The sequence below is a fragment of the Coregonus clupeaformis genome, chromosome 29 (assembly GCF_020615455.1).
Source record: "Coregonus clupeaformis isolate EN_2021a chromosome 29, ASM2061545v1, whole genome shotgun sequence".
NCBI classification, from domain to species: domain Eukaryota; kingdom Metazoa; phylum Chordata; class Actinopteri; order Salmoniformes; family Salmonidae; genus Coregonus; species Coregonus clupeaformis.
The window spans coordinates 11,487,102-11,514,838 of record NC_059220.1 but is presented as its reverse complement, the minus strand read 5'-3'; the positions used below and the strand labels follow the sequence as shown (position 1 = coordinate 11,514,838).

The 27,737-nt window shown below is 43.9% G+C and overlaps 1 protein-coding gene across 1 annotated transcript; it reads left to right on the top strand.

The window, feature by feature from the left end:
- Positions 1–1,515: 1,515 nt before the first annotated feature.
- LOC121544667 (synaptosomal-associated protein 23-like) lies at positions 1,516–26,533 on the top strand. Its single transcript, XM_041854705.1, has 8 exons — positions 1,516–1,642; positions 15,136–15,243; positions 21,983–22,024; positions 23,611–23,659; positions 23,839–23,956; positions 24,889–25,062; positions 25,330–25,474; positions 26,064–26,533. The coding sequence occupies exons 2-8, from the start codon at positions 15,187–15,189 to the stop codon at positions 26,124–26,126; spliced, it is 648 nt and encodes a 215-aa protein (XP_041710639.1). The 5' UTR covers positions 1,516–1,642; positions 15,136–15,186; the 3' UTR covers positions 26,127–26,533.
- Positions 26,534–27,737: the final 1,204 nt, after the last annotated feature.

The window sequence follows — 27,737 nt, the reverse complement described above, 5'->3', positions numbered from 1 at the left end:
TGCTCTACCAGCTGAGCTACAGATGACCACTTATAGTACAAGTAACATATAGCCCATAACTACTGATTTCTATGGAACAGCCAAACAGGGTGTTTGTTCTCAAAGTTGAACCTGGAAAATTGTTTTTATTGTTAGTCATGGAATGCAGTTCAACTGTCCTTCCTTTCATGTTATGATTAAACTTTTAATGAAGACTGTGACAGTGGCATAAACTTTTGCACATAATAACATATAGCCTACCCCTGCACTATCAGTTTACACTACCTGATTCACAACCATTAATGATATTTTGTTTTTCTCCAATACAGGTAACCTACAGGTAATTCAAAATTGAATGTTCAATCAATCCTTTTAAGGGCAACTTCTAAAGGCATTCCATTTGTTACCCACCACCAGAAAGAGCTATGCGCTTACCAGGTTAGTTATAAGGTCATTTAGCACCCTCTAATGGGCTATATAGGTAAGTAGCCTACTGTAAGCCCTACAGTAAATCAAATGTGCAGGTTTTGAAACAAAGCAAAGGCCAGGGATACATTTTCCAGAAAGAGTGGCAATATGGGAAATATATAGGGAAGAATATAGAGTAAAAACAATGTTGTTGTGCACTCAAATGGATAACATCTAAGGCCATGGATACTTGGTATAAGGTGCTCTTTGAAAATGGGTAATGTGTGGGACTGGCAGAAAAACAAGGGGAATGACGGCCACCACTTAGAAAACGAAAAATGTAGAAAAAAATGTATCGTGGGGCTTACTTACTTTTCAGACAAACAAAGCAGTGTAATGGGTTCGCACTCAAACATATGTCGCATAAAGCTCACTTCATTATTCGATGTTTTTAATTGTTTTGCATCAGTGATCGCAAACACAGACGTTTCGGCTTTACAGCCTTCTTCAGTGTGTAGATACCTTTTTATTTAATTCAAAACAGCATTTGTAAAGAACAACATATGAGCAGCAGGTGTTTCTAATCAGGGTTGCCACTCATCTGCCAATCAGGGATGTGGCTTTTCTGGTCTACCTGTATACAAATTAGTCACAAAGAGATACAGAATTATAGGGTATGAGAGTGGGCACGAAGGGCAACTCACAAATCAATCGCCCAAGGTGTCCGCTCACCTAAATACATCATATCAATTCATGATAGCCCACCACTTACTTACTTTTCCCATCAATGCACTCTTGAAGAACAGAGGGAGGAACTTTTTGATTAAAAATGACTATTTCCTTGGCATTTCTACATACAAATGCCAACGCGATAAGGCTTCGTTCATAAGGGCGCAAAAGTAGATCTTGTTTGAGAGAAGTGGTAGAAATTAGTTGACTACCACTATTTTTATAAAATGGATGTTTCATATTAAGTTCAACTGACAGAAATATAATATGTATTTGGTATATAATCAATTTGTCGTTGTGGTCAAAACAATAACCACAGTTTTTGCAATGTGAAAAGAAGGCTACACAAATGTTGTTGTTTTAGGTGCGCTCCAACGCATGCGCAGATCGCCTTCCTCCACTTGTGGAAACAGGATATACGCGCTTCGTCGAAACCATCTAAAGGAATTTCAGAATTTGCAAAAATTACGTACAGATAACCCGAAGGAGGAGTCCAAGGAGGGTTTTCTACTTGGGAAGCTTAGCTGTAAGTATCTATCATTCAGAAGACAACCGTCTTTCATTATGTGTTCAATCAAATTATCCTCTGACGGGGAGTTTTATGCGACTGAGTTGTATGAAAGCGGAACTAGACTGCTAGTTTCCACTGCTAGCATAGTGGATCCCTGTGCTAGCCAACAGCACAAACAACTTTACAGGAAGAACTTGTATTTACGTTAGGCGAAATAGCTAAGCTAGCCCAATGCGAGTAAACTTTGTTAGCAATGTTTTCAAGGTATTGGAACTGTTATGTATTACAGGTTACTCTCAAAATACAACATTTTCACCAACTTTAGTTTGCTATCTAGGCTAGCTACCAACTCCTTTGGTTGGGTGTTGTTGGTCTGACTGCGATCACCTTGCTTGCTCTTGTTACAGTACAACTAGCTAGCTACTGAACTTGTAAACTTCCTGCCAACTGATGACCAAACATTTCCAGCTAGTTAACTGTAACGTTAGCTAACTCATAATAATAATATACCATTTAGTAGACGCTTTTATCCAAAGCGACTTACAGTCATGTGCGCATACATTTTTACGTATGGGTGGTCCCGGGGATCGAACCCACTACCCTGGCGTTACAAGCGCCACGCTCCACCAATTGAGCTACAGAGGTCCTCATACATCAACAATGTCAGCACAGCCACAGATGAAGGGTTAGTTATTTAAGCAGTAAGGCCCGAGGGGGGTGCTATATGGACAATACACCACGGCTAAGGGCTGCTGAAATGCAACGCGGAGTGCCTGGATACAGCCCTTACATGCTGACCACACCGCTCGTGTTGCGAGCATTGCAAAATAAATGTACACATGCATGTTATTCAATCATTGCGCCCACACGGCTCGCGCATGTCAACGAGCGTCTGCGTAACCAGGTGCTAAAATAGAACTTGGTTATATTTGTGACGCTTGATGCGCTTTAAGTCCCGCCTCTCCCATCTCCTCATTGGTTTTTAGGAGCATATGCCCACGTGGAGGTCCACACTCCAGTCCAGTTGGTGGTGGTAATGCAACTTAAAGTTGGTTGCCAACCGCCATATAAAGTCCAAAGAAGAAGAAGACTCCTGAAGGAGGAGAAATTACTAGAAACGAATTCTGTTTACCCTTTTATCGGTGGATTAATTGTCGGAGTAGAGGACCTTGTGCATTTCAGGTTAAATAACCCAATGTTTATATCCCAGGGCAAATTAGCTAGCAACAGCCAGCTACCTAGCCAAATTGCCATAAATGTTTAATGCTTTTCGACCTGTACCCAAATTAATATAGTTGGTTCAGAGTTAGTTTTGATATTTCAACCTGCGTGTCGTGATCGCGTCTGCTGTGGGTGGACAAAATCAACATTTGCACGATGGCGGTCTGGTCAGCCTGTTAGTCGTGGTATATTGGCCATATACCACAAACCCCCAATGTGCCGTAATGCTATTATAAACTGGTTACCAACGTAATACGAACAGTAAACAAGTCATTTTGCATCATACCCTTGGTATATTGTTTTGATATACCACAGCTTTTAGCCAATCAGCATCCAGGACCCGGTTTATAATCTTTGGCACAGCAGTGGAATCACCCACATAGAACAAGTTAGCAGATCAATTATTGACTCAACAGGGATTCATTAGTCGGATTCCGTTGCTAAATGTTTTGTCTGCAACGGAAACCGTTTACTATAGGAACCCAACAGAACGAAATGGGGCGGGACCTACTGAAATTTGTCCAACAGAAACTATAGTTTTCGTTGCAAAACGTGGTACGTTTGGAGTAAACTGTTTCCATTGCAAAACGTTTTGCAATGGAATCTGACTAATGAATACATCCCAACTGTCATGATGTCATGTGTTTCAATCGATTGTATTGCCATCAAATGATCTTTTGTTGACCGTTAGTAGCCGATTTAAACACAACTCCACAATTTACGATGGAGTTGAGCAGAGACTAGTGTTGAGAGAATGCTGAGAGTGTGCAAAGCTGTCATCAAGGCAAAGGGTGGCTATATTGAAGAATCTCAAATATAAAATATATTTTGATTTGTTTAACACTATTTTGGTTACTACATGATTCCATGTGTTATTTCATAGTTTTGATGTCTTCACTATTATTCTACAATGTAGAAAATAGTCAAAATAAAGAAAAACTCTTGAATGAGTAGGTGTGTCCAAACTTTTGACTGGTACTGTATATATACTTTCATTTTAGCAGGAAAGATATTACAATTTATACATATCCCAGGCAAAAAAAAATATTAATTGGAAATGTAAACAAACGCACATCTACACACATACGTTCATATACACACAGCAACTGCACAGCCTACATATAATTAATTTCATAATAATAATGTAAACTCTCTGCACAATCAGTCCTGCGTTCAAATACTATTCCAAATACCCCAAGTACTTTCACATGCATTTGAAGCAAGTATTCAGACGTCTTCCACCTTGAAAATACAAATAATTGAACACTTCAATATACCTGGAAATACTCAAATATACACTCCCATGGGCTCCCGAGTGGCGCAGCGGTCTAAGGCACTGCATCTCAGTGCTTGAGGCGTCACTACAGACCCCCTGGTTCGATTCCAGGCTGTATCACAACCGGCCGTGATTGGGAGTCCCAAAGGGCGGCGCACAATTGGCCCAGCGTCGTCCGGGTTTGGCCGGTGTAGGCCGTCATTGTAAATAAGAATTTGTTCTTAACTGACTTGCCTAGTTAAATAAAGATAGAATAAAAAATTCAACCCAGGCATCTGAAAACGATACTTGAAACAAGCATAAGAAAATCCTGGCAAATACAACTTGGCAGACCACCTGGCCTTTACAGATAACCACTCAAACAAAAGCACCCGTTTTGGGCTGTGTATTTGAAAATACTCTATTGCCCCAACCCAACCCAACACACCCCACCCACTGAGCTTCAGGATCTTAGTGAAACATTGTGTGTACTGGGCCAGAGTGACAGTCCACAGGATGGCAGACCCCCAGGGCCAGCACAGAGCAGCCCAGCAGCTAGGGATTGCCTAAAGCGGGATCTCCTCTGACGTGGGCATGTTTTCAATACAGACTCCTTTTGTCTTACTGTATTCGATATAAGGCTTCCAGACCTTATGAAAATCACCCAGTATACCCTTAATCTTATAATAAATCAAATCTGGTGGTACGCAGCTTGGCATTTCTACCATGTGGGAGGATAACCAGCCTTCCAATGAATGCCAGTGCATTTCTTAGCCACTATAAATGCTAGGTTACACAGTTTCTTCTCCAGTGTCAAGACTTCTCCATTTGTTTTGATCTTGGGTATGGAACCCACAGCTAAATAATTGTTTGAAAGCCATTAGGAGGTGAGAAATCGATATTTTTTCAGCTTTGTTCTGGTCATTTTGATCTGTATTGAACTCTATTACAACTTGGCAGACAAAGACATGGACGTACGTGGCATAATGCAGGGGTTCCTAAACTTTTTCACTCAGGCCCCCCTTCCAGCTTTGGGGAATCCACCCCCCACGACAATTTCTATGGGCACACTCACTGTTCATGACACAAACTGTTCACACCCCTCTTGTCGGCAGAGAGACAATTTAGCAGGTTTAAAGCAAATTATCTTGCAATTCTATACATTTTGCCATGTCTAATGTGTATTCATGTGATATTTGAGTGACTCAAACATTACAACAAAATCTATGGGCTAGAAAAATAAAACAAGCTAGTTTTACGGAGCCATAAGGTACCTATGTGTGTAGTCATTGTCATGGCATCATAGAAGTGTGAACAACCGAAGAACGGAGGGATAACGAAGAAAGAGAGATGAGAGACGTCACATCACAGATGTTGAAACCCGACCTGGGGGAACTGGTGTGATTGGAAAAGCAGGAAATGTGTGTCCCTGTTGTGTTGTGGAGGCATGGAATAGATTGATAGGTTGGTCAAACACAATAGTTGGGCTGTATGGAGTGGAATTGTGGCAAGATGAATGGGTATGTACTGTAGCCTATTTAATCGTCATAGTAGTGATATGTGGTCCTGTCAGTCATGCGTGTGGTGATATTGCAGCTGTGTGTAGTGTGAAAAAGGCATTTATGGTGTGAGAGAGTGACAGGGGCATAGGGCGATGGTGTGAGAGAGTGACAGGGGCATAGGGCGATGGTGTGAGAGAGTGACAGGGGCATAGGGCGATGGTGTGAGAGAGTGACAGGGGCATAGGGCGATGGTGTGAGAGAGTGACAGGGGCATAGGGGCGATGGTGTGAGAGAGTGACAGGGGCATAGGGCGATGGTGTGAGAGAGTGACAGGGGCATAGGGCGATGGTGTGAGAGAGTGACAGGGGCATAGGGCGATGGTGTGAGAGAGTGACAGGGGCATAGGGCGATGGTGTGAGAGAGTGACAGGGGCATAGGGCGATGGTGTGAGAGAGTGACAGGGGCATAGGGCGATGGTGTGAGAGAGTGACAGGGGCATAGGGCGATGGTGTGAGAGAGTGACAGGGGCATAGGGCGATGGTGTGAGAGAGTGACAGGGGCATAGGGCGATGGTGTGAGAGAGTGACAGGGGCATAGGGCGATGGTGTGAGAGAGTGACAGGGGCATAGGGCGATGGTGTGAGAGAGGTGACAGGGGCATAGGGCGATGGTGTGAGAGAGTGACAGGGGCATAGGGCGATGGTGTGAGAGAGTGACAGGGGCATAGGGCGATGGTGTGAGAGAGTGACAGGGGCATAGGGGCGATGGTGTGAGAGAGTGACAGGGGCATAGGGCGATGGTGTGAGAGAGTGACAGGGGCATAGGGCGATGGTGTGAGAGAGTGACAGGGGCATAGGGCGATGGTGTGAGAGAGTGACAGGGGCATAGGGCGATGGTGTGAGAGAGTGACAGGGGCATAGGGCGATGTAGCAATAGTCTGTGTTAGTGTTGCCATGAAAAATGGCAGCACTCTGGAGTGACATATTTCCCGTCAGTCTGAAATGTAGGCGACTGATGTGTTCTTAAAGGAAAGGTTGCACAATATAAACTCAGCAAAAAAAGAAACGTCCTCTCACTGTCAACTGCGTTTATTTTCAGCAAACTTAACATGTGTAAATATTTGAATGAACATAACAAGATTCAACAACTGAGACATAAACTGAACAAGTTCCACAGACATGTGACTAACAGAAATTGAATAATTTGTCCCTGAACAAAGGGGGGGTCAAAATCAAAAGTAACAGTCAGTATCTGGTGTGGCCACCAGCTGCATTAAGTACTGCAGTGCATCTCCTCCTCATGGACTGCACCAGATTTGCCAGTTCTTGCTGTGAGATGTTACCCCACTCTTCCACCAAGGCACCTGCAAGTTCCCGGACATTTCTGGGGGGAATGGCCCTAGCCCTCACCCTCCGATCCAACAGGTCCCAGACGTGCTCAATGGGATTGAGATCCGGGCTCTTCGCTGGCCATGGCAGAACACTGACATTCCTGTCTTGCAGGAAATCACGCACAGAACGAGCAGTATGGCTGGTGGCATTGTCATGCTGGAGGGTCATGTCAGGATGAGCCTGCAGGGAGGGTACCACATAAGGGAGGAGGATGTCTTCCCTGTAACGCACACAGCGTTGAGATTGCCTGCAATGACAACAAGCTCAGTCCGATGAGCTGTGACACACCGCCCCAGACCATGACGGACCCTCCGCCTCCAAATCGATCCCGCTCCAGAGTACAGGCCTCAGTGTAACGCTCATTCCTTCAATGATAAACGCCAATCCGACCATCACCCCTGGTGAGACAAAACCGCGACTCGTCAGTGAAGAGCACTTTTTGCTAGTCCTGTCTGGTCCAGCGACGGTGGGTTTGTGCCCATAGGCGACGTTGTTACCGGTGATGTCTGGTGAGGACCTGCCTTACAACAGGCCTACAAGCCCTCAGTCCAGCCTATCTCAGCCTATTGCAGACAGTCTGAGCACTGATGGAGGGATTGTGTGTTCCTGGTGTAACTCGGGCAGTTGTTGTTGCCATCCTGTACCTGTCCCGCAGGTGTGATGTTCGGATGTACCGATCCTGTGCAGATGTTGTTACACGTGGTCTGCCACTGCGAGGACAATCAGCTGTCTGTCCTGTCTCCCTGTAGCGCTGTCTTAGGCATCTCACAGTACGGACGTTGCAATTTATTGCCCTGGCCACATCTGCAGTCCTCATGCCTCCTTGCAGCATGCCTAAGGCACATTCACGCAGATGAGCAGATGGGCATCTTTCTTTTGGTGTTTTTCAGAGTCCGTAGAAAGGCCTCTTTAGTGTCCTGTTAGTGTCTTAACGACCGTTCCACAGGTGCATGTTCATTAATTGTTTATGGTTCATTGAACAAGCATGGGAAACAGTGTTTAAACCCTTTACAATGAAGATCTGTGAAGTTATATGGATTTTTAAGAATTATCTTTGAAAGACAGGGTCCTGAAAAAGGGACGTTTCTTTTTTTGCTGAGTTTATGTTCCACAAATCTAACAACTTAGATTGATCATATTCCATCTAAATGGTCTTTATGCTAAATGTAATAATACAAATAAAATAAAATCATTATACACTTCTATTTTCACAAGTTTAATTACATTTCTCAAAAACTCCTATACCAACAATACATTGCGGCTTTGACGTCAAGAAAGGAACTGCCTGCGGGTGGCTTTGGTGATGGAGGCCAATCGGGTAAAAAGGTACTAAAGTGCCCAAATAATTGTATCATGTTAAGTTGCTAGTAGATAGTACACCGGATGAAAAACAAACTGGCCCACTCAGATCTAGTATGCTGTTTGGGGGTGGAATAAATTAGCAGGCAAGCTACAACAACTCCAACACTGCATGGATTAATGTCACAATGCACATTGACGCAGGTTTATTCCACAAAAGCAATAACCATGTTTCCATCTGCAGCTTTTATGTGAGTAGTCATACCGTATTGTTTAAAAAAAATCACGACAGCTGTCATGGAAACAGTAAATATTGGCACAATTTTATAAATGCAGACAGATCATTTGTTCGTTCGACATGCTGGGATCTTTTTGTGTCTGTAAAATTAATTATGCGAGATATGGTCTAAGGCACTGCATCACAGTGCTAGCTGTGCCACTAGAGATCCTGGTTCGAATCCAGGCTCTGTCGTAGCCGGCCGCGACCGGGAGACCCATGGGGTGGCGCGCAATTGGCCCAGCGTCGTCCAGGGTAGGGGAGGGAATGGCCGGCAGGGATGTAGCTCAGTTGATAGAGCCAGGGTTGTGGGTTTGATTCCCACAGGGGGTATGAAAAAATATATATAATGTATGCACTAACTGTAAGTCGCTCTGGATAAGAGCGTCTGCTAAATGACTAAAATGTCAAAAAATATGGAGCTGGAAATGCATTCATGATATTAATATTGAAATAACAACCATCATATCGAAGTAAACTTGGAGTCTCGCGATGACATGGTGTGTAGTCCTCCCATTACGACTCGGGAAACCATGCAGTTTATTAGGCTACAGATGAAATAAGTTATGATGAACTTCACAGGGTGGTGAACGTGCACAGTGATCTTGATGCTCCTTTCCAATAAATATCGACGGTCTGATTCTGGTGACATGATTGTTGCTCGACAGCAGTTTGACAAATACAAATATTCTCACTCTTATCCATAATAATCTCATCATGTAGACCAGCCCACCCTGCACAGTCACACTGTATCTGCTAGCTGTTGGCTAGAGCGCACGTGCCAAGACCAGAGGAGGCACATTTGCTATTTAACGCAAAAGTTTTTGTGACAAAACTATCGGTAGAGTTGAAAATGTGATGGAAACACATTGAACGTTGAACTTTTATTCGGTACATGAAAACGTAAGCGAAAAATATTGTTTTTTGACATTTTGTGTGCACTATGTCATCGCGCACTGTAACAAGTCAGTTTGGTGGAAACACCACTGGTGGGAAAATACACACCTTCTTTATGCGGACTTTAGAATATTGTCACCACTTTATTTTAAGAATGTGAAATGTCCGAATAATAGTAGAGTGATTTATTTCAGCTTAGAATTCTTTCATCACATTCCCAGTGGGTCAGAAGTTTATATACACTCAATTAGTATTTGGTAGCATTGCACAAAGTAGATGTCCAAACCGACTTGCCAAAACTATAGTTTGTTAACAAGAAATGTGTGGAGTGGTTGAAAAACAAGTTTTAATGACTCCAACCTAAGTGTATGTAAACTTCCGACTTCAACTGTAGCTATTGTTCATTTCAAGATATTATGGTTATGATTCAGGTGCTGTACTTGTCAACCGAGCCCTAGGTCCTGAATTTCAACTAGATCTTTAATAGGCTACATCTAGGCTATGGCTGTTAGTACAAACAGTCAGTCCACCTCTGGTGCTATTTACATTTACATTTTAGTCATTTAGCAGACGCTCTTATCCAGAGCGACTTACAGGAGCAATTAGGGTTAAGTGCCTTGCTTAAGGGCACATCGACAGATTTTTCACCTAGTCGGCTCGGGGATTAGAACCAGCGACCTTTCGGTTACTGGCACAACGCTCTTACCCACTAAGCTACCTGCCGCCCCTATGTTATGTTGATAACTGACTGCTTTCTTGATTTGAAGTTTCTGTTGAATGAAAGTCAAGTAGGCTTATGTGTGTTATGGCTATCTTGAGTTCAGGTTGCCACTTGTTACAAAGACTTCCATGCCCTTGTACATTCATTGGTAGAGTCAAACATTTGTAATAAAAAACATCTTAGTTGCAGCAGTCTTCAATGGAAGAGCTCGTCAGCATTTCACACATGAACCTTGAACAGAACATATTTTCTGCTGCTTTTCTCAAATGCACTCCATATGGAGGTCCACTAGTGCTGAGCGATTAACGGAAATGTCAGTTATTTTTCATTTTTTAAAATACTAATTCACAGACTTCGGTTCAATTATACTGAACAAAAATATAAACGCAACATGTACAGTGAGGGAAAAAAGTATTTGATCCCCTGCTTATTTTGTACGTTTGCCCACTGACAAAGACATGATCAGTCTATAATTTTAATGGTAGGTTTATTTGAACAGTGAGAGACAGAATAACAACAAAAAAATCCAGAAAAACGCATGTAAAAAATGTTATGAATTGATTTGCATTTTAATAAGGGAAATAAGTATTTGACCCCTCTGCAAAACATGACTTAGTACTTGGTGGCAAAACCCTTGTTGGCAATCACAGAGGTCAGACGTTTCTTGTAGTTGGCCACCAGGTTTGCACACATCTCAGGAGGGATTTTGTCCCACTCCTCTTTCCAGATCTTCTCCAAGTCATTAAGGTTTCGAGGCTGACGTTTGGCAACTCGAGCCTTCAGCTCCCTCCACAGATTTTCTATGGGATTAAGGTCTGGAGACTGGCTAGGCCACTCCAGGACCTTAATGTGCTTCTTCTTGAGCCACTCCTTTGTTGCCTTGGCCGTGTGTTTTGGGTCATTGTCATGCAGGAATACCCATCCAAGACTCATTTTCAATGCCCTGGCTGAGGGAAGGAGGTTCTCACCCAAGATTTGACGGTACATGGCCCCGTCCATCGTCCCTTTGATGCGGTGTAGTTGTCTTGTCCCCTTAGCAGAAAAACACCCCCAAAGCATAATGTTTCCACCTCCATGTTTGACGGTGGGGATGGTGTTCTTGGGGTCATAGGCAGCTTTCCTCCTCCTCCAAACACGGCGAGTTGAGTTGATGCCAAAGAGCTCGATTTTGGTTTCATCTGACCACAACACTTTTCACCCAGTTCTCCTCTGAATCATTCAGATGTTCATTGGCAAACTTCAGACGGGCCTGTATATGTGCTTTTTTGAGCAGGGGGACCTTGCGGGCGCTGCAGGATTTCAGTCCTTCACGGCATAGTGTGTTACCAAATGTTTTCTTGGTGACTATGGTCCCAGCTGCGTTGAGATCATTGACAAGATCCTCCCGTGTAGTTCTGGGTTGATTCCTCACCGTTCTCATGATCATTGCAACTCCACGAGGTGAGATCTTGCATGGAGCCCCAGGCCGAGGAAGATTGACAGTTATTTTGTGTTTCTTCCATTTGCGAGTAATCGCACCAAGCTGCTTGGCGATGGTCTTGTAGCCCATTCCAGCCTTGTGTAGGTCTACAATCTTGTCCCTGACATCCTTGGAGAGCTCTTTGATCTTGGCCATGGTGATTGCTTCTGTGGACAGGTGTCTTTTATACAGGTAACAAGCTGAGATTAGTAGCACTCCCTTTAAGAGTGTGCTCCTAATTTCAGCTCGCTACCTGTAAAGAAGACACCTGGGAGCCAGAAATCTTTCTGATTGAGAGGGGGTCAAATACTTATTTCCCTCATTAAAATGCAAATCAATTTATAACAATTTTGACAGGTGTTTTTTTGTTATTTTTTTGTTATTCTGTCTCTCACTGTTCAAATAAACATACCATTAAAATTATAGACTGATCATTTCTTTGTCAGTGGACAAACGTACAAAATCAGCAGGGGATCAAATACTTTTTTCCCTCTCTGTAAAGTGTTAGTCCCATGTTTCATGAGCTGAAACAAAAGATCCCAGAACTTTTCCTTACACACAAAAAGCTCATTAAAAACAAAAATGTACATCCCTGTTAGTGAGCATTTCTCCTTTGCCAAGATAATCCATCCACCTGACAGGTGTGGCTGAGAAGTATTTCTGTCTGTATTAAAGCCCATTTGTGGGAGGAAAAACTCATTCTGATTGGCTGTGCCTGGCTCCCTAGTGGTTAGGCCTGGCTGCCAAGTGGGTGGGCATATGCCTTCCTAGGCCCACCCATGGCTGCACCCCTGCAGCCCAGTCATGTGAAATCTGTAGATTAGGGCGTAATACATGTCTTTCAATTGACTGATTTCCTTATATGAACTGTAAAATCGTTGACATTTTTGCATGTTGCGTTTTATACACTGCTCAAAAAAATAAAGGGAACACTTAAACAACACAATGTAACTCCAAGTCAATCACACTTCTGTGAAATCAAACTGTCCACTTAGGAAGCAACACTGATTGACAATACATTTCACATGCTGTTGTGCAAATGGAATAGACAACAGGTGGAAATTATAGGCAATTAGCAAGACACCCCCAATAAAGGTTTTGCAGGTGGTGACCACAGACCACTTCTCAGTTCCTATGCTTCCTGGCTGATGTTTTGGTCACTTTTGAATGCTGGCGGTGCTTTCACGCTAGTGGTAGCATGAGACGGAGTCTACAACCCACACAAGTGGCTCAGGTAGTGCAGCTCATCCAGGATGGCACATCAATGCGAGCTGTGGCAAGAAGGTTTGCTGTGTCTGTCAGCGTAGTGTCCAGAGCATGGAGGCGCTACCAGGAGACAGGCCAGTACATCAGGAGACGTGGAGGAGGCCGTAGGAGGGCAACAACCCAGCAGCAGGACTGCTACCTCCGCCTTTGTGCAAGGAGGAGCAGGAGGAGCACTGCCAGAGCCCTGCAAAATGACCTCCAGCAGGCCACAAATGTGCATGTGTCTGCTCAAACGGTCAGAAACAGACTCCATGAGGGTGGTATGAGGGCCCGACGTCCACAGGTGGGGGTTGTGCTTACAGCCCAACACCGTGCAGGACGTTTGGCATTTGCCAAAGAACACCAAGATTGGCAAATTCGCGACTGTCGCCCTCTGCTCTTCACAGATGAAAGCAGGTTCACACTGAGCACTTGTGACAGACGTGACAGAGTCTGGAGACGCCGTGGAGAACGTTCTGCTGCCTGCAACATCCTCCAGCATGACCGGTTTGGCGGTGGGTCAGTCATGGTTGTGAGGTGGCATTTCTTTGGGGGGGCTGCACAGCCCTCCATGTGCTCGCCTGAGGTAGCCTGACTGCCATTAGGTACTGAGATGAGATCCTCAGACCCCTTGTGAGACCGTATGCTGGTGTGGTTGGCCCTGGGTTCCTCCTAATGCAAGACAATGCTAGACCTCATGTGGCTGGAGTGTGTCAGCAGTTCCTGCAAGAGGAAGGCATTGATGCTATGGACTGGCCCGCCCGTTCCCCAGACCTGAATCCAATTGAGCACATCTGGGACATCATGTCTCGCTCCATCCACCAACGCCACGTTGCACCACAGACTGTCCAGGAGTTGGCGGATGCTTTAGTCCAGGTCTGGGAGGATATCCCTCAGGAGACCATCTGTCACCTCATCAGGAGCATGCCCAGGGGTTGTAGGGAGGTCATACAGGCTTGTGGAGGCCACACACACTACTGAGCCTCATTTTGACTTGTTTTAAGGACATTACATCAAAGTTGGATCAGCCTGTAGTGTGGTTTTCCACTTTAATTTTGAGGGTGACTCCAAATCCAGACCTCCATGGGTTGATACATTTGATTTCCATTGATAATTTTTGTGTGATTTTGTTGTCAGCACATTCAACTGTGTAAAGAAAAAAGTATTTCATACGATTATTTCATTCATTCAGATCTAGGATGTGTTATTTTAGTGTTCCTTAATTTTTTTGAGCAGTGTATTTTTGTTCAGTATACTTTGAAGAACTAGTAAAATAGTGAATTTTGTCAGACAGCATAGGCAGCAGCTCTATAGAGAGGAGATGAAATACTACATTCATCAAATAAAACAATATACACAACTGAAATATTAGATCCTGTGATTTTATTGCGATCGAGTTCCGAACATATTGCTCACCATATGTTTTCTGCAGAGGGACGAGAGCCATGAGAAAACAAGTTTAGATCAGTCATGGAAATAAAAATGCTGAAAACTTTGGCTCCCTATTTAAAAAGAAGATGGAGAACAAGCTATGAAGGAAAAATACTGGAGTTTTGGTACAGCCAACTGGCGCAGGAATAATATTGCAATATTGTCAAAACAATCCAATACGATATATCTTCAAATAATATCCTGATATGTAGCTTAACTGTATAATTTTTTGCCCCCATCACTACATTCTACGCTGTATGTTAGTTTAGATATTGGACACAGACACTAAAACACTATTTTTAGTCATAGTGGAGAGTATGTTGATTCTGTCTGCAAAGTTCAATGGTACCTTTCAGACAAGTTCAAATGGATATCTGTGAACCTCTCTCTCTCTCTCTCTCTCTCTCTCTCTCTCTCTCTCTCTCTCTCTCTCTCTCTCTCTCTCTCTCTCTCTCTCTCTCTCTCTCTCTCTCTCTCTCTCTCTCTCTCTCTCTCTCTCTCTCTCTCTCTCTCTCTCTCTCTCTCTCTCTCTCTCTCTCTCTCTCTCTCTCTCTCTCTCTCTCTCTCTCTCTCTCTCTCTCTCTCTCTCTCTCTCTCTCTCTCTCTCTCTCTCTCTCTCTCTCTCTCTCTCTCTCTCTCTCTCTCTCTCTCTCTCTGTCTCTCTCTCTCTCTCTGTCTCTCTCTCTCTCTCTCTCTCTCTGTCTCTCTGTCTCTCTCTCTCTCTGTCTCTTTCTCTCTTCTCTCTCTCTCTCTCTCTCTCTCTCTCTCTCTCTCTCTCTCTCTCTCTCTCTCTCTCTCTCTCTCCCCTCAGAGTGTAGAGCTTGGTGTGACAGGAGGAGCCTCCAACTTCAACAGCACTAAAATGGCGGACATGTCAGTGGAAGAGATCACCACGAGGGCCAACCAAGTGACCGATGAGGTACAGCTGCCACCCGTATCCATGGAGACACTAGGAATGGGGGTAGTATTAGCTTAGCTCCTGTGTCAACTCATATAGAGGAGGAGTAACACATTGATGGGAAAAACTCTTGCTTACTGAGCACAGCTAGGCTACATCTAAGAAAATAATTTATTCAGATCTAAGTTAGTGCACCATTCTGTTAATACCTTCTATGGTTTTAGACTGTACTAATAGTGTGGTCCTCTGCCATTTTCATTCTAATCTGTATCTCTTGTCTTACCAACCTGTGTTTCTCTTTCTGTCTCTCTCTCCCTCTTCTTGCTGCCTGACTGACAGACTGATACCTATGTGCCGAGTTTAGTCCAACATGGCATGGGGTAAACTGTCACAGTAACCTGATTACTGTACAACACACACACACACACCAGGTTTCTCCCCAAATAATCTGAGGGGCGCTGCGCCAGTTTGTGGACTTGGCTGCGCCACTATGTAAAAAATGGCGAGGAATAAATATTCCAAACAGACTCTGGGACAGTTGTGGGACGATAGAGCATAAATTCATATAACCAGTGTACAGAAAAAACTAATGTAAAGAAATGAGGCTGATGCAACCGATGAGAACGTTTAACTTAAAATGTTGATAAACTATTATTTATTCTCATTATGAGAACAGCAATGTGCACACGGCAGTAGGCTATACACGGAATGTTCCAAAATGCAATTAGCGGGAAAACACTGATCATAAAATGACTAATGTCAAGGTTTTAAACAATTCACTTTATGGTTAAATCATTTCAAAATGCTGACTGCCTCCACTCAAATTGCAAGGTGGGTGATGGCCAATGGCCTTTCTCTCCTATCTGAACGAACCGTGCCTCGAGGATGTTGACAGAATCAAGCCTTTAGACGTTAATGTTAATTATCCTACATTATTTTTGTCAAACATGACTGGCGTTTAGCATACAGTGCCTTCGGAAAGTATTCAGACCCCTTGACTTTTTCCACATTTTGTTACGTTACAGCCTTATTCTAAAATTGATTTTTTTTTTAAAGTAAAAACTCAGCAATCTACACACAATACCCCATAATGGCAAAGCGAAAAATGGGTTGTTAGAAATTTTTGCAGATGTATTATATAAAAAGAAAAAACATACCTTATTTGCATAAGTATTCAGACCCTTTGCTATGAGACTCGAAGTTGAGCTCAGGTGCATCCTGTTTCCATTGATCATCCTTGAGATGTTTCTACAACTTGATTTGGAGTCCACCTGTGGTAAATTCAATTGATTGGACATGATTTGGAAAGGCACACACCTGTCTATATAAGGTCCCACAGTTGACAGTGCATGTCAGAGCAAAAACCAAGCCGTGAGGTCAAAGGAATTGTCCGGAAAGCTTAGAGACAGGATTGTGTCGAGGCACAGATCTGGGGAAGGGTACGAAAAAAGTTCTGCAGCGTTGAAGGTCCCCAAGAACACAGTGGCCTCCATCATTCTTAAATGGAAGAAGTTTGGAACCACCAAGACTCTTCCTAGAGCTGGCCACCTGGCCAAACTGAGCAACTGGGGGAGAAGGGCCTTGGAACCCGATGGTCACTCTGACAGAGCTCGAGAGTTCCTCTGTGGAGATGGAAGAAGGACAACCATCTGTGTAGCACACCACCAATCAGGCATTTATGGTAGTGGCCAGACGGAAGCCACTCTTCAGTAAAAGGCACATGACAGCCCGCTTGGAGTTTTCCAAAAGGCACCTAAAGACTCTCAGACCATGAGAAACAAGATTCTCTGGTCTGATGAAACCAAGATTGAACTCTTTGGCCTGAATGCCAAGCGTTGACGTCTGGAGGAAACCTGGCACCATCCCTACGGTGAAGCATGGTGGTGGCAGCATCATGCTGTGCGGATGCTTTTCAGCGGCAGGGACTGGGAGACTAGTCAGGATCGAGGGAAAGATGAACGGAGCAAAGTACAGGGAGATCCTTGATGAAAACCTGCTCCAGAGCGCTCAAGACCTCAGACTGGGGCGAAGGTTCACCTTCCAACAGGACAATGACCCTAAGCACACAGCCAAGACAACGCAGGAGTGGCTTCAGGACAAGTCTCTGAATGTCCTTGAGTGGCCCAGCCAGAGCCCGAACTTGAACCCGATCCAACATCTCTGGAGAGACCAGAAAATAGCTGTGCAGTGACGCTCCCTATCTAACCTGACAGAGCTTGAGAGGATCTGCAGAGAAGAATGGGAGAAACTCCACAAATACATGTGCCAAGCTTGAATCAAGGCTGTAAGCAGTGCCAAAGGTGCTTCAACAAAGTACTGAGTAAAGGGTCTGAATACTTATGTAAATGTAATATTTCTGTTTTTTATTTTTGATAAATTAGCATTAAAAATAAATGTTTTTGCTTTTTCATTATGGGGTATTGTGTATAGATTGATTGGGGGGGGGGCATTTAAACAATTTTAGAATAAGGCTGTAATGTAACAATGTGGAAAAAGTCAAGGGGTCTGAATACTTTCCGAAGTCACTGTGTTTATATATATCTCTCACACACAAAAGTATGTGGACACCCTTTCAAATTTGTGGATTTGGCAATTTCAGCGACGTTGCTGACAGGTGTATAAAATCAAGCACACGACCATGCAAATAGCCTTACTGAAGAGCTCAGTGACTTTCAACGTGGCACTGTCTTAGGATGCAACCTTTCCAACAAGTCAGTTCGTCAAATTTCTACCCTGCTAGAGCTGCCCTGGTCAACTGTAAGTGCTGTTATTGTGAAGTGGAATAATGGAGATTGCATGGCTGTGTGCTTGATTTTACACACCTGTCAGCAACGGGTGTGGCTGAAATAGCCGAATCCACTAATTTGAAGGGGTGTCCACATACATCTGTGTGTGTGTGTGTGTATGTAGAGCCAAAATAAGAAAAAATGCTTCACTGTCCCAATAATTACGGAGGGCACTGTGAGATATACTCCAGCAATTTGGATTTGAAATTATACAATGACTATGAGGTTAAAGTGCCGACTGTCAGCTTTAATTTGAGGGTATATTCACCCATATCGAGTGAACAGTTGAGATATTACAGCACTTTTGTACATAGTCCCCCCCCCCCATTTTAGGTGGCCAAAAGTATTGGGACAAACATGTAGTAAAAAGTTTGGTATTTGGTCCCATATTCTTAGCACGCGATGATTACATCAAACTTGTGACTCTACAGTTTTGGTTGTGTTTTTCAGTTTTCTAATCATTTTAATTGGCTATTTTGGTTAATGGCCTTGGTGCCCTGGCAGATTGGGCATCTCTTGAAGCCCAAATGGCCTTGCCCCTAAAATCAGGAAATTCCAGGCCTGGTGACAAACACGCACTGTGAATTACTTGAATTACTCTTGCCTGGCTCTCATGGTCCCTGTTCTGTTGACCATTTTGAAAAATGTAATTTTAGGAAAAATACTGTGGAAAATATTTAAATATTAATTAATTTGCACTTAATCACTGTTTGCTATTTTATTTTAATTTAAGGCTCTAGATTGCAGGAAATGGCAGTTACAGGTGTTCAATCTAAACGGGAGCACAGCCCCCCTACGGGCCTTCCCCTCGCCTCAATAAACAGCACCACCTTTCTTAAAAGATCCTGTGGAGAACCCTGCACACACACACACACACACATAGATTTGAATGGTTCGGACACGAAGCAGGCTAAGAAATGTGTCCGAGGGGGTTAATCATTTTCAACTCTGTATGTTGAGGTGACATGGTGTAACAGTTCATGCGGATTAAGTCCTCATGTCCCGAGTAATCATTCCCCTCTCTCCTACCTCTACCTTCTCTGCTGTAGGCGACACCTTTCAGTCTTTCACAGTTATGTTACTAATAGGGCCTCTCTCTCCGTCTCTCTGTCTCTGTCTCACCTGACTTGCCTGCTTTGACTGCATAAAGTCATCATGTGACCTGGTGCTGCTGTTGTGTAGGACTGTGCTGTTGTGAGGGAGATGGTTAATCTACCTCACCTGACCAGGCACAGTTCAGCCATATGTAAACTACTTAGACCTGAATCTCTGTGGGGCCAGTTAAATAGAGAACCATGTGTCGGGCTCACCTAACAGGTTTTAAAATTAGGACAACTTACGAATTGAATTGAGTACAACGTATAAGAAGCCTTTCATATTAACTAGGCTCTAGAGCGCGTCTGTACCCCTGAAAGACTCAATCAAAACAGTGATAAAGAGCTCTGTAAGGTGTCTCTTGGTTGTGTTTCTGTGTCTGTTCAGCTGTCATGTTCTAGAGCAGGGGTGTCAAACTCATTTTAGCTCAGGGGCCACATGGAGGAAAATCTATTCCCAAGTGGGCCGGACCGGAAAAATCATGGTATATATAACTTAAAAACAACAACTTCAGATTGTTTTCTTTGTTTTAATACGATCAACATACAACATAAAGCTGGAGCCTGAGGACAGTGTGTCCAAAATAGTACAAGCACAACATCACTATTAATCATAAAACACGTCAAGTTTATTTGAAAATTCTAAAGAAAAAGAACACACAAACACACAATGCCTCAGTGATTAACAGAACTGTTTCACAGATCACAGAACTATATCAGGGTGTCATTTCTCAGGCAGAAATGTAGATAAAAATAATGAAATCCTGTTCCCCAAACAAGTGCAAGAACCACAGAGTCAAGAATAGGTTAAATATACAAATAAAATAAAATCAATTAAAAACAATAGCACATCAACATAAAAACATATAAACATAAATCTGAAAGCGTTGCTCAAACTCCCGTAACAGTCCAGTTATTTTATCTTTGAACCGCCTTCATGTCTGCCACATGTTGGGTCGCGCACACATTTTTCAGACAGGGGAAGTGAGCTGCATCACCACCGGCAAGTTGCGTCTCCCACAATGACAGCTTCAACTTGAAAGAACGTATGCTGTCATAATACTGCGTGACAACTTTGTTGCGCCCTTGCAGCTGTTTGTTCAAGTTATTCAGGTGCTCTGTAACATCCACCATAAATGCAAGGTCCGGCATCCATTCTGCGGAATGAAATTCTAACACTGGTTTGCCCTTTTCTTCCATGAACTGTTCAATTTCTTCTCGTAAATCAAAGAAACGCCTCAGCACAGCACCTCGGCTTAACCATCTTACCTCAGTGTGGTATGGCAGGCCATAGATGTGGTCTTTCTCTCTGAGAAGGCTGTCAAACTGACGGTGATTCTGGATGGGATGAAATTAACAGTTTGGATGACCACCTTCATGACGTTATCCATCTTTAATGACTTGCAACACAAAGCCTCCTGGTGCAAAATACAGTGAAAAGTCAAAAAAATCACGTCCTCCATTTGCAGATTGCACTTTCTCTCTGAACTTTGTCACAACGCCTGCTTTTTTTCCCGATCATTGAGGCGCACCATCTGTAGCCAGGCTGACAGCGGGGACCAGTCCACTCCGACCCTGTCCAGCACGCCGACGAGTGCGGTAAAAATATCAGCTGCTGTCGTTGTATCTGTCATCGGCACCAACTCCACGAACTCCTCGGTGACGGTCAATGTGTCATCAACTCCGCGGATGAAAAAATGGCCAGTTGTGCAACATCTGTAATGTCCGTGCTTTCATCAATTGCAACCGAAACGCAATAAATTACTTTACTTTTTGCTTCAACTGGCTGTCCAAATCCACTGAAAGCTCGGAAATCCTGTCTGCAACTGTGTTTCTTGTCAGGCTGATATTTGCAAAAAGCCTGTCGCTTTTCAGGGCACACAATCTCCGCTGCCTTCATCATGCATGTTTTTACAAATTCACCCTCACTAAATGGTTTTGAAGCCACTGCGATTTCATTAGCAATGAGGTAGCTAGCTTTCACTGCAGCGTCACTGATGTCTCGGCTGTGAGTAAACACAGACTGCTGTTTCTTCAGACCCGCCAACAGTTCATTCACCTTCTCTCATCTCCGCTGTCCTTGAAAATTGTCATATTTGTCGGCATGAAGACTCACATAGTGGCGACGAAGGTTATATTCTTTCAGGACTGCAACATGCTCTGAACACACCAAACATACAGCTTTCCCATTCAATTCCGTGATTAAATAGGATGACCATTTTTCTTGGAACACTCTGCACTCTGCGTCCACTTTTCTCTTTTTGACAGAGACATATTGGGGCAATGAGGGTGCCAAAGCACATAATGTTAAAAGTAGAAGCCGTAATAAATATCGCGGGCAAAACAAAGTAGCTCATTGGCTGCACGTGCTTGACCTACTTGCTCTGCCCCGGTATAAACAGTTTGCTTGCTTAACACAATTGCTATTGCGCCATCCAGTGGACGCAATTGGAACAGCAGTTAATTTTATTGAAAAATTGCAGCCCATTTTTATACTTAAAAAAAAAAAAAAAAATCCAGAATCATCTCGCGGGCCGGATTAAACCCGTTTGCGGGCCTGATCCGGCCCGCGGGCCGTACGTTTGACACCCCTGTTCTAGAGGCTAGGTAGCACTCTCTCTACTGAGCAATCAATGAAATTGTATTTTATAAAGCCCTGTTTACATCAGCAGTTGTCACAAAGTTCTTAACACAGCCTAAAACCCCAAAAGAGCAAGCAATGCAGATGTGGAAGCACAGTGGCTAGGAAAATCTCCCTAGAAAGGCAGAAGCCTGCACTGGAACCAGGCTCTGACGAGTGGCCAGTCCTCTTCTGGCTGAGCCTATTACCTACTTGTACCTTACAATAAGACCCTATTGTGTCTATTTTGTCCTCTACAGTCCTTGGAGAGCACCAGGCGGATGCTACAGATGACCGAGGAGGTGAGACACACATTGTTATTGCTCTAACAGTCTAGCCCAACACAAAGCCCTCTGTTATTACATACATAAGTACACTGAACAAGAAATATAACTATTTGAAAGATTTTACTGAGTTACAGTTCATATATGGAAATCAGTCAATTGAAATAAATTCATTAGGCCCTAATCTATGGATTTCACATGACTGGGAATACACATATGCATCTGTTGGTCACAGATACCTTAAAGGTAGGGGCGTGGATCAGAAAACCAGTCAGCATCTGGTGTGCAGCGGGACACATCTCCTTTGCATAGAGTTGATCAGGCTGTTGATTGTGGCCTGTGGAATGTTGTCCCACTCTTCAATGGATGTGCGAAGTTGTTGGATTTAGGTGGGAACTGGAAAACGCTGTCGTACATGTCGATCCAGAGCATCCCAAACATGCTCAATGGGTGACATGTCTGCTGAGTATGCAGGCCATGGAAGAACTGGGACATTTTCAGCTTCCAGGAATTGTGTACAGATCCTTGCGACATGGGGCCGTGCATTATCAAGCTGAAACATGAGGTGATGGCGGCGGATGAATGGCACGACAATGGGCCTCAGGATCTCGTCACGGTATCTCTGTGCATTCAAATTGCCATTGATAAAATGCAGTTGTGTTCGTTGTCCGTAGCTTCTGCCTGCCCATACATAACCCCACCACCACCATGGGGCACTCTGTTCACAACGTTGACATCAACAAACCGCTCGCCCACACAACGCCATACACGCTTTCTGCCATCTGTCCGGTACAGTTGAAACCGTGATGAATCCGTGAAGAGCACACTTCTCCAGCATGACAGTGGCCAACGAAGGTGAGTATTTGTCCCCTGTGAAATCTGTTACGACACCGAACTGCAGTCAGGTCAAGACCCTGGTGAGGACGACTAGCACGCAGATGAGCTTCCCTGAGACGGTTTCTGATAGTTTGTGCAGAAATTCTTGGGTTGTGCAAACCCAGTTCCATTAGCTGTCCGGGTGGCTGTCCCACAGGTGAAGAAGCCGGATGTGGAGGTCCTGGGTTGGCGTGGTTACACGTGGTCTGCGGTTGTGAGGCTGGTTGGACGTACTGCCAAATTCTCTAAAACGACGTTGGAGGCGGTTTATGGTAGAGAAAGGAACATTTAAATTCTCTGGCAACAGCTCTGTTGGACATTCCTGCAGTCAGCATGCCAATTGCATGCTCCCTCAACTTGAAACATCTGTGGCGTTGTGTGACAAAACTGCACATTTTAGAGTGGCCTTTTATTGTCCCCAGCACAAGGTGCACCTGTGTAATGATCATGCTGTTCAATCATCTTCTTGATATGCCACACCTGTCAGGTGGATGGATTATCTTGGCAAATGAGAAATCCTCACTAACAGGGATGTAAACATTTGTGCACAACATTTTTGAGAAATACGCTTTTTGTGCGTATGGAAAAGGTCTGGGATCTTTTATTTAAGCTCATGAAACATGGGACCAACACTTTACATGTTGCATTTATATTTTCTTGTGTTGCTGAGCTGTGGTCTTTGAGTTCCTAATGTGGTGCTGAACCGTGGTCTTGTCCTGTGTTCACAGAGCAGGCAGACTGGTGTCAACACCATGGTCATGCTGGACCAACAGGGCGGTGAGTCATAGAGGTCATTGTTACAACCAGTTTGTCAGTGTCTTCAACATTGTTAAAACCAGTTTGCCATTTTAGTAATTGGTTTGTAACTTAAAGGTGAAATTAATCAATTAATATGGTTTTAGTGTTTGATTTCCCTGAGATGGGTCTTTTGATGTTTTGTGCTGGTTGCATGACAGAGCAACTGAAACGTACAGAGGAGGGTATGGACCAGATCAACCAGGACATGAGGAAGGCTGAGAAGAACCTGACGGACCTGTCCAAGTGCTGTGGCCTCTGTGTCTGCCCCTGTGACAGGTACTGAACGCTCCTCTTATAGCCAAACTATAACGCAGCGTAGCATGTCGGCTTCTTTCTCACATCTGTCAACGGCAGTTGACCTGCTACACTGCAAATGAGTAATATGTAACTTTCTGTGTTGTACTTTGTTCTGGTAATGTTGATTCTCTCAGACATGTAAACATGCTAAGAAGCGATCTTGTAAAGAACAGGAAAGCCGCACACTGTTTATGCTCCCAATTCACTGCTTTAGTGACAACATTTTCTATCTTAAACAAATCTTCATCAGGTCAAAAAGACTGAGTGCTCACATCCCAAAATGTACAAATTTCACATCACATGACCATTACGCACATGACGCATGGTGGGTGTGGAAACAATTCATTTCACTTTTGTGCGTAGTCAATCATAATCAATCACAGAGGTGTGTGTGTGTATATGGCCATAAAGGATTATATGCATACAAATGGGTCCCAAGTTAAAACCTAGGCAACAGTAAAAAATATTACATTGGAAACTGTTGGAATACCTGCCCATGTGACCATTACTCGCAGGACGCGCGGTGGCCGTAGATATAATTACAGTGACCTATTTCAAAAACAACTTGTGTACCTCTAATAATTTGATATCAATGAGATGGGCACATGTAGTAGTTAAAGAGAACGTAAATGTATATGTGTGTGTGTGTGTGTGTGTGTGCGTATATGTGTACAAATGTGGAGACCTGGATGACAAGACAAATCAACGTAACATGTTCATGTAAGAAATGGTCTGATATCAAACTCTTGGTTCAGACCTTTAGGAGACATGGTGGACAAACGGTGAAACCATAACTAATAATCTATTACTGAGAAGATAATTGTATCTACCTGATTGACGGACTGACTGACTTTAATGTTTTAATGATCCGTTGATTGATTGATGGACTGACTTGATTGATTGTCCCTCAGGGTGACGTCCATAGAGCATGACACTAAGTACAAGCGTACCTGGGGAACAGGTGATAGTAGCAGTCCAGGAGAGGGAGGGGACGGCTCGGTGGTGTCCAGGCAACCCTCAGGCATCCATAACGGACAAGCCAACCAGCAGCAGCCCATGGGGGCCTCTGGACCCTACATCAAGAGGTGGGTGAAGCCAGTCAACCGTATAATACACATCTAGTCGCTTTCACTCCCTTTCACCTAACCTTTCCATTTGTGCAGATCTGTAAGGTGGAGGCAATATGGTGGAAGCTCCATCACAACATTGCTTCTACTTATCTAGACCCTTCAGATCTGAAAACACTGTAGGGTTAAGGCTATCAAGCAAGGGCAAAAAGTCTCATGATTATGCATTTTGAGACTGTGAGAATAGTAGATATGTGCAGTCATGTGGCCCCTTATCTCCCCCAGGATTACCAACGATGCTCGGGAGGATGAGATGGAGGAGAATCTGGACCAGGTGGGCAGCATCATAGGGAACCTGAAGAACATGGCCATGGACATGGGCTCTGAGATAGACAAGCAGAACAAACACATCGAACGCATCGGAGAAAAGGTGGGTTGTTCTCATGGCTATGGCTGTGTTCTCATGGCTACGGCTGTGTTCTCATGGCTACGGCTGTGTTCTCATGGCTACGGCTGTGTTCTCATGGCTACGGCTGTGTTCTCATGGCTACGGCTGTGTTCTCATGGCTACGGCTGTGTTCTCATGGCTACGGCTGTGTTCTCATGGCTACGGCTGTGTTCTCATGGCTACGGCTGTGTTCTCATGGCTATGGCTGTGTTCTCATGGCTATGGCTGTGTTCTCCATCCATACGCTGCCTCACACTCCTTGGGGCTTATGATAGCATGTTGCGGGGCTTATACCACCAGTATGCTCCGGACCAAGGTCTTTGTGACCAGAAGTTCTGCGTATTAAATGACAGAAATGTGCATTGGTCTATGTGTGCAGAGACTGTTTTCTACAGTTTAGTCTTTAATCTTCGTACACCTCCGCTACCTTATTCTGCGGTGTGGTACAGTATGTTTGTCTTGTGGACCATGAGGATGCCTGCTGTCAAACGGCCTACTGTTTCACCAAGTAACGGAAATGTAGATGTTCATCCACCACTCACCTGGTGTCTGTACTGTCTCTCCCTCTCAGGCGGACATTAACAAAGCACGAATCGATGAAGCCAATCAGCGAGCCAATAAGCTCATCAAGTAGACCTACCTACCTACCTGCTCCAGCTTTCAAATCTTCCACCTTGAAGCTTGCATGTACACACACACACACACACACACAAACCTACACATACACACTCCCTATCCTTGAGAACAAAGAAAATCAACCAGGAAAACCCCATTGAATCAGCACCTACCACACGTGCCTTTTTTCTGTAATGATGTATGTAAATATGCTCATACAACGCACACACACTCTCTTATTGTGCCTTTTATGACTAGTTAAAAGTCCTTGCCTGGGTCCCCATCCCAATTATGTGACACAGTGAATCAATTTTCCAGGCGTTCTGAGATCTGTGCCCATATAAGCGTCTGAGTAGGAGTGCTGATGTAAGATGGGAGAACTGATCCTAGATCAGCACTCATACACTGAAATGCTTTATATACATACATACATACATACATACATACATACATACATACATACATACATACATACATACATACATACATACATACATACACACACACAGGCCCTGATAAGCAGTTGAGGCTGCTGAGAGGAGGACGGCTCATAGTAATGGCTGGAATGGAATAAATGGAATGGTGTCAAATGCATCAAACACGTGGTTGCAATGTGTTTGATGCCATTCCATTTTCACCATTCCAGCCATTATTTTGAGCCGTCCCCTCCTAATATGTGCAGTGTGGCTGCCAGAAATATGACCTGGAACGCCACCAGATTCTCACTGTATGTCGCCCCCTGGTGGTCATGTGATGTCACAGCAGGCATATGCAGGGCGAAGTTATGAGACAACAGCTCTTCAGATCATGTAATTTGGCTCTTGTAATTATTGTTATTGAATCCAGTTGTTATTGTTTGAAATGATGTGCTTATTTAATTATTCTTATAAAGCAGAAATGACTTGTGAATAAAGCTAGATTTTTAAACATTTTCCCCATGTAATTTAAATGTAATGGTTAATCTATTAAGTACTATGCTGGAAGTCCCAAGGACCTATACCCCTAGAATTGTAGCAATATTTGAACAATCTGATATCTGTTTTACACTTAACAAACTTCTTGAATGGGTTTGTATGGCATAAAATCGTGGGACTGGGGTCCAGCTATAACACGCAGAATGAGGAAAACAAACTATGACATTAGTCATGTTTTCCTTAGATATCTCTGAATACATAAGAGTAACAACTAATCATTAACCAAAGATCTTCCTTAGACTTACCTCTGCTAGCCTGAGTGCCTGTCTGTTTGTGCTATCATGCAAACTCCTTGGCTGGGATTCAATCTGATCGCACATTGTCAGCTATGCACATTTTTAAAGGCAATGTTTCCGCGTTCGCTGCATATGTCGGTTGAATTGGAAATTACCTTTTTAAATGTCAAGCGCACTATAAGGCTGATCTACCGCGGTTCGGATAGAATCTCGGCCCTTGTCCATCATTGGCTTGACAATGAATGAGCAATGGAGTTAGCAAGAATACAAACAGATCTGGGACCAGGCTACATCTCTGCCACCAATGGATCAAATGCTGTACTTGGGGCGGCAGGTAGCTTAGTGGGTAAGAGCGTTGTGCCAGTAACTGAAAGGTCGCTGGTTCTAATCCCAGAGCCGACTAGGTGAAAAATCTGTCGA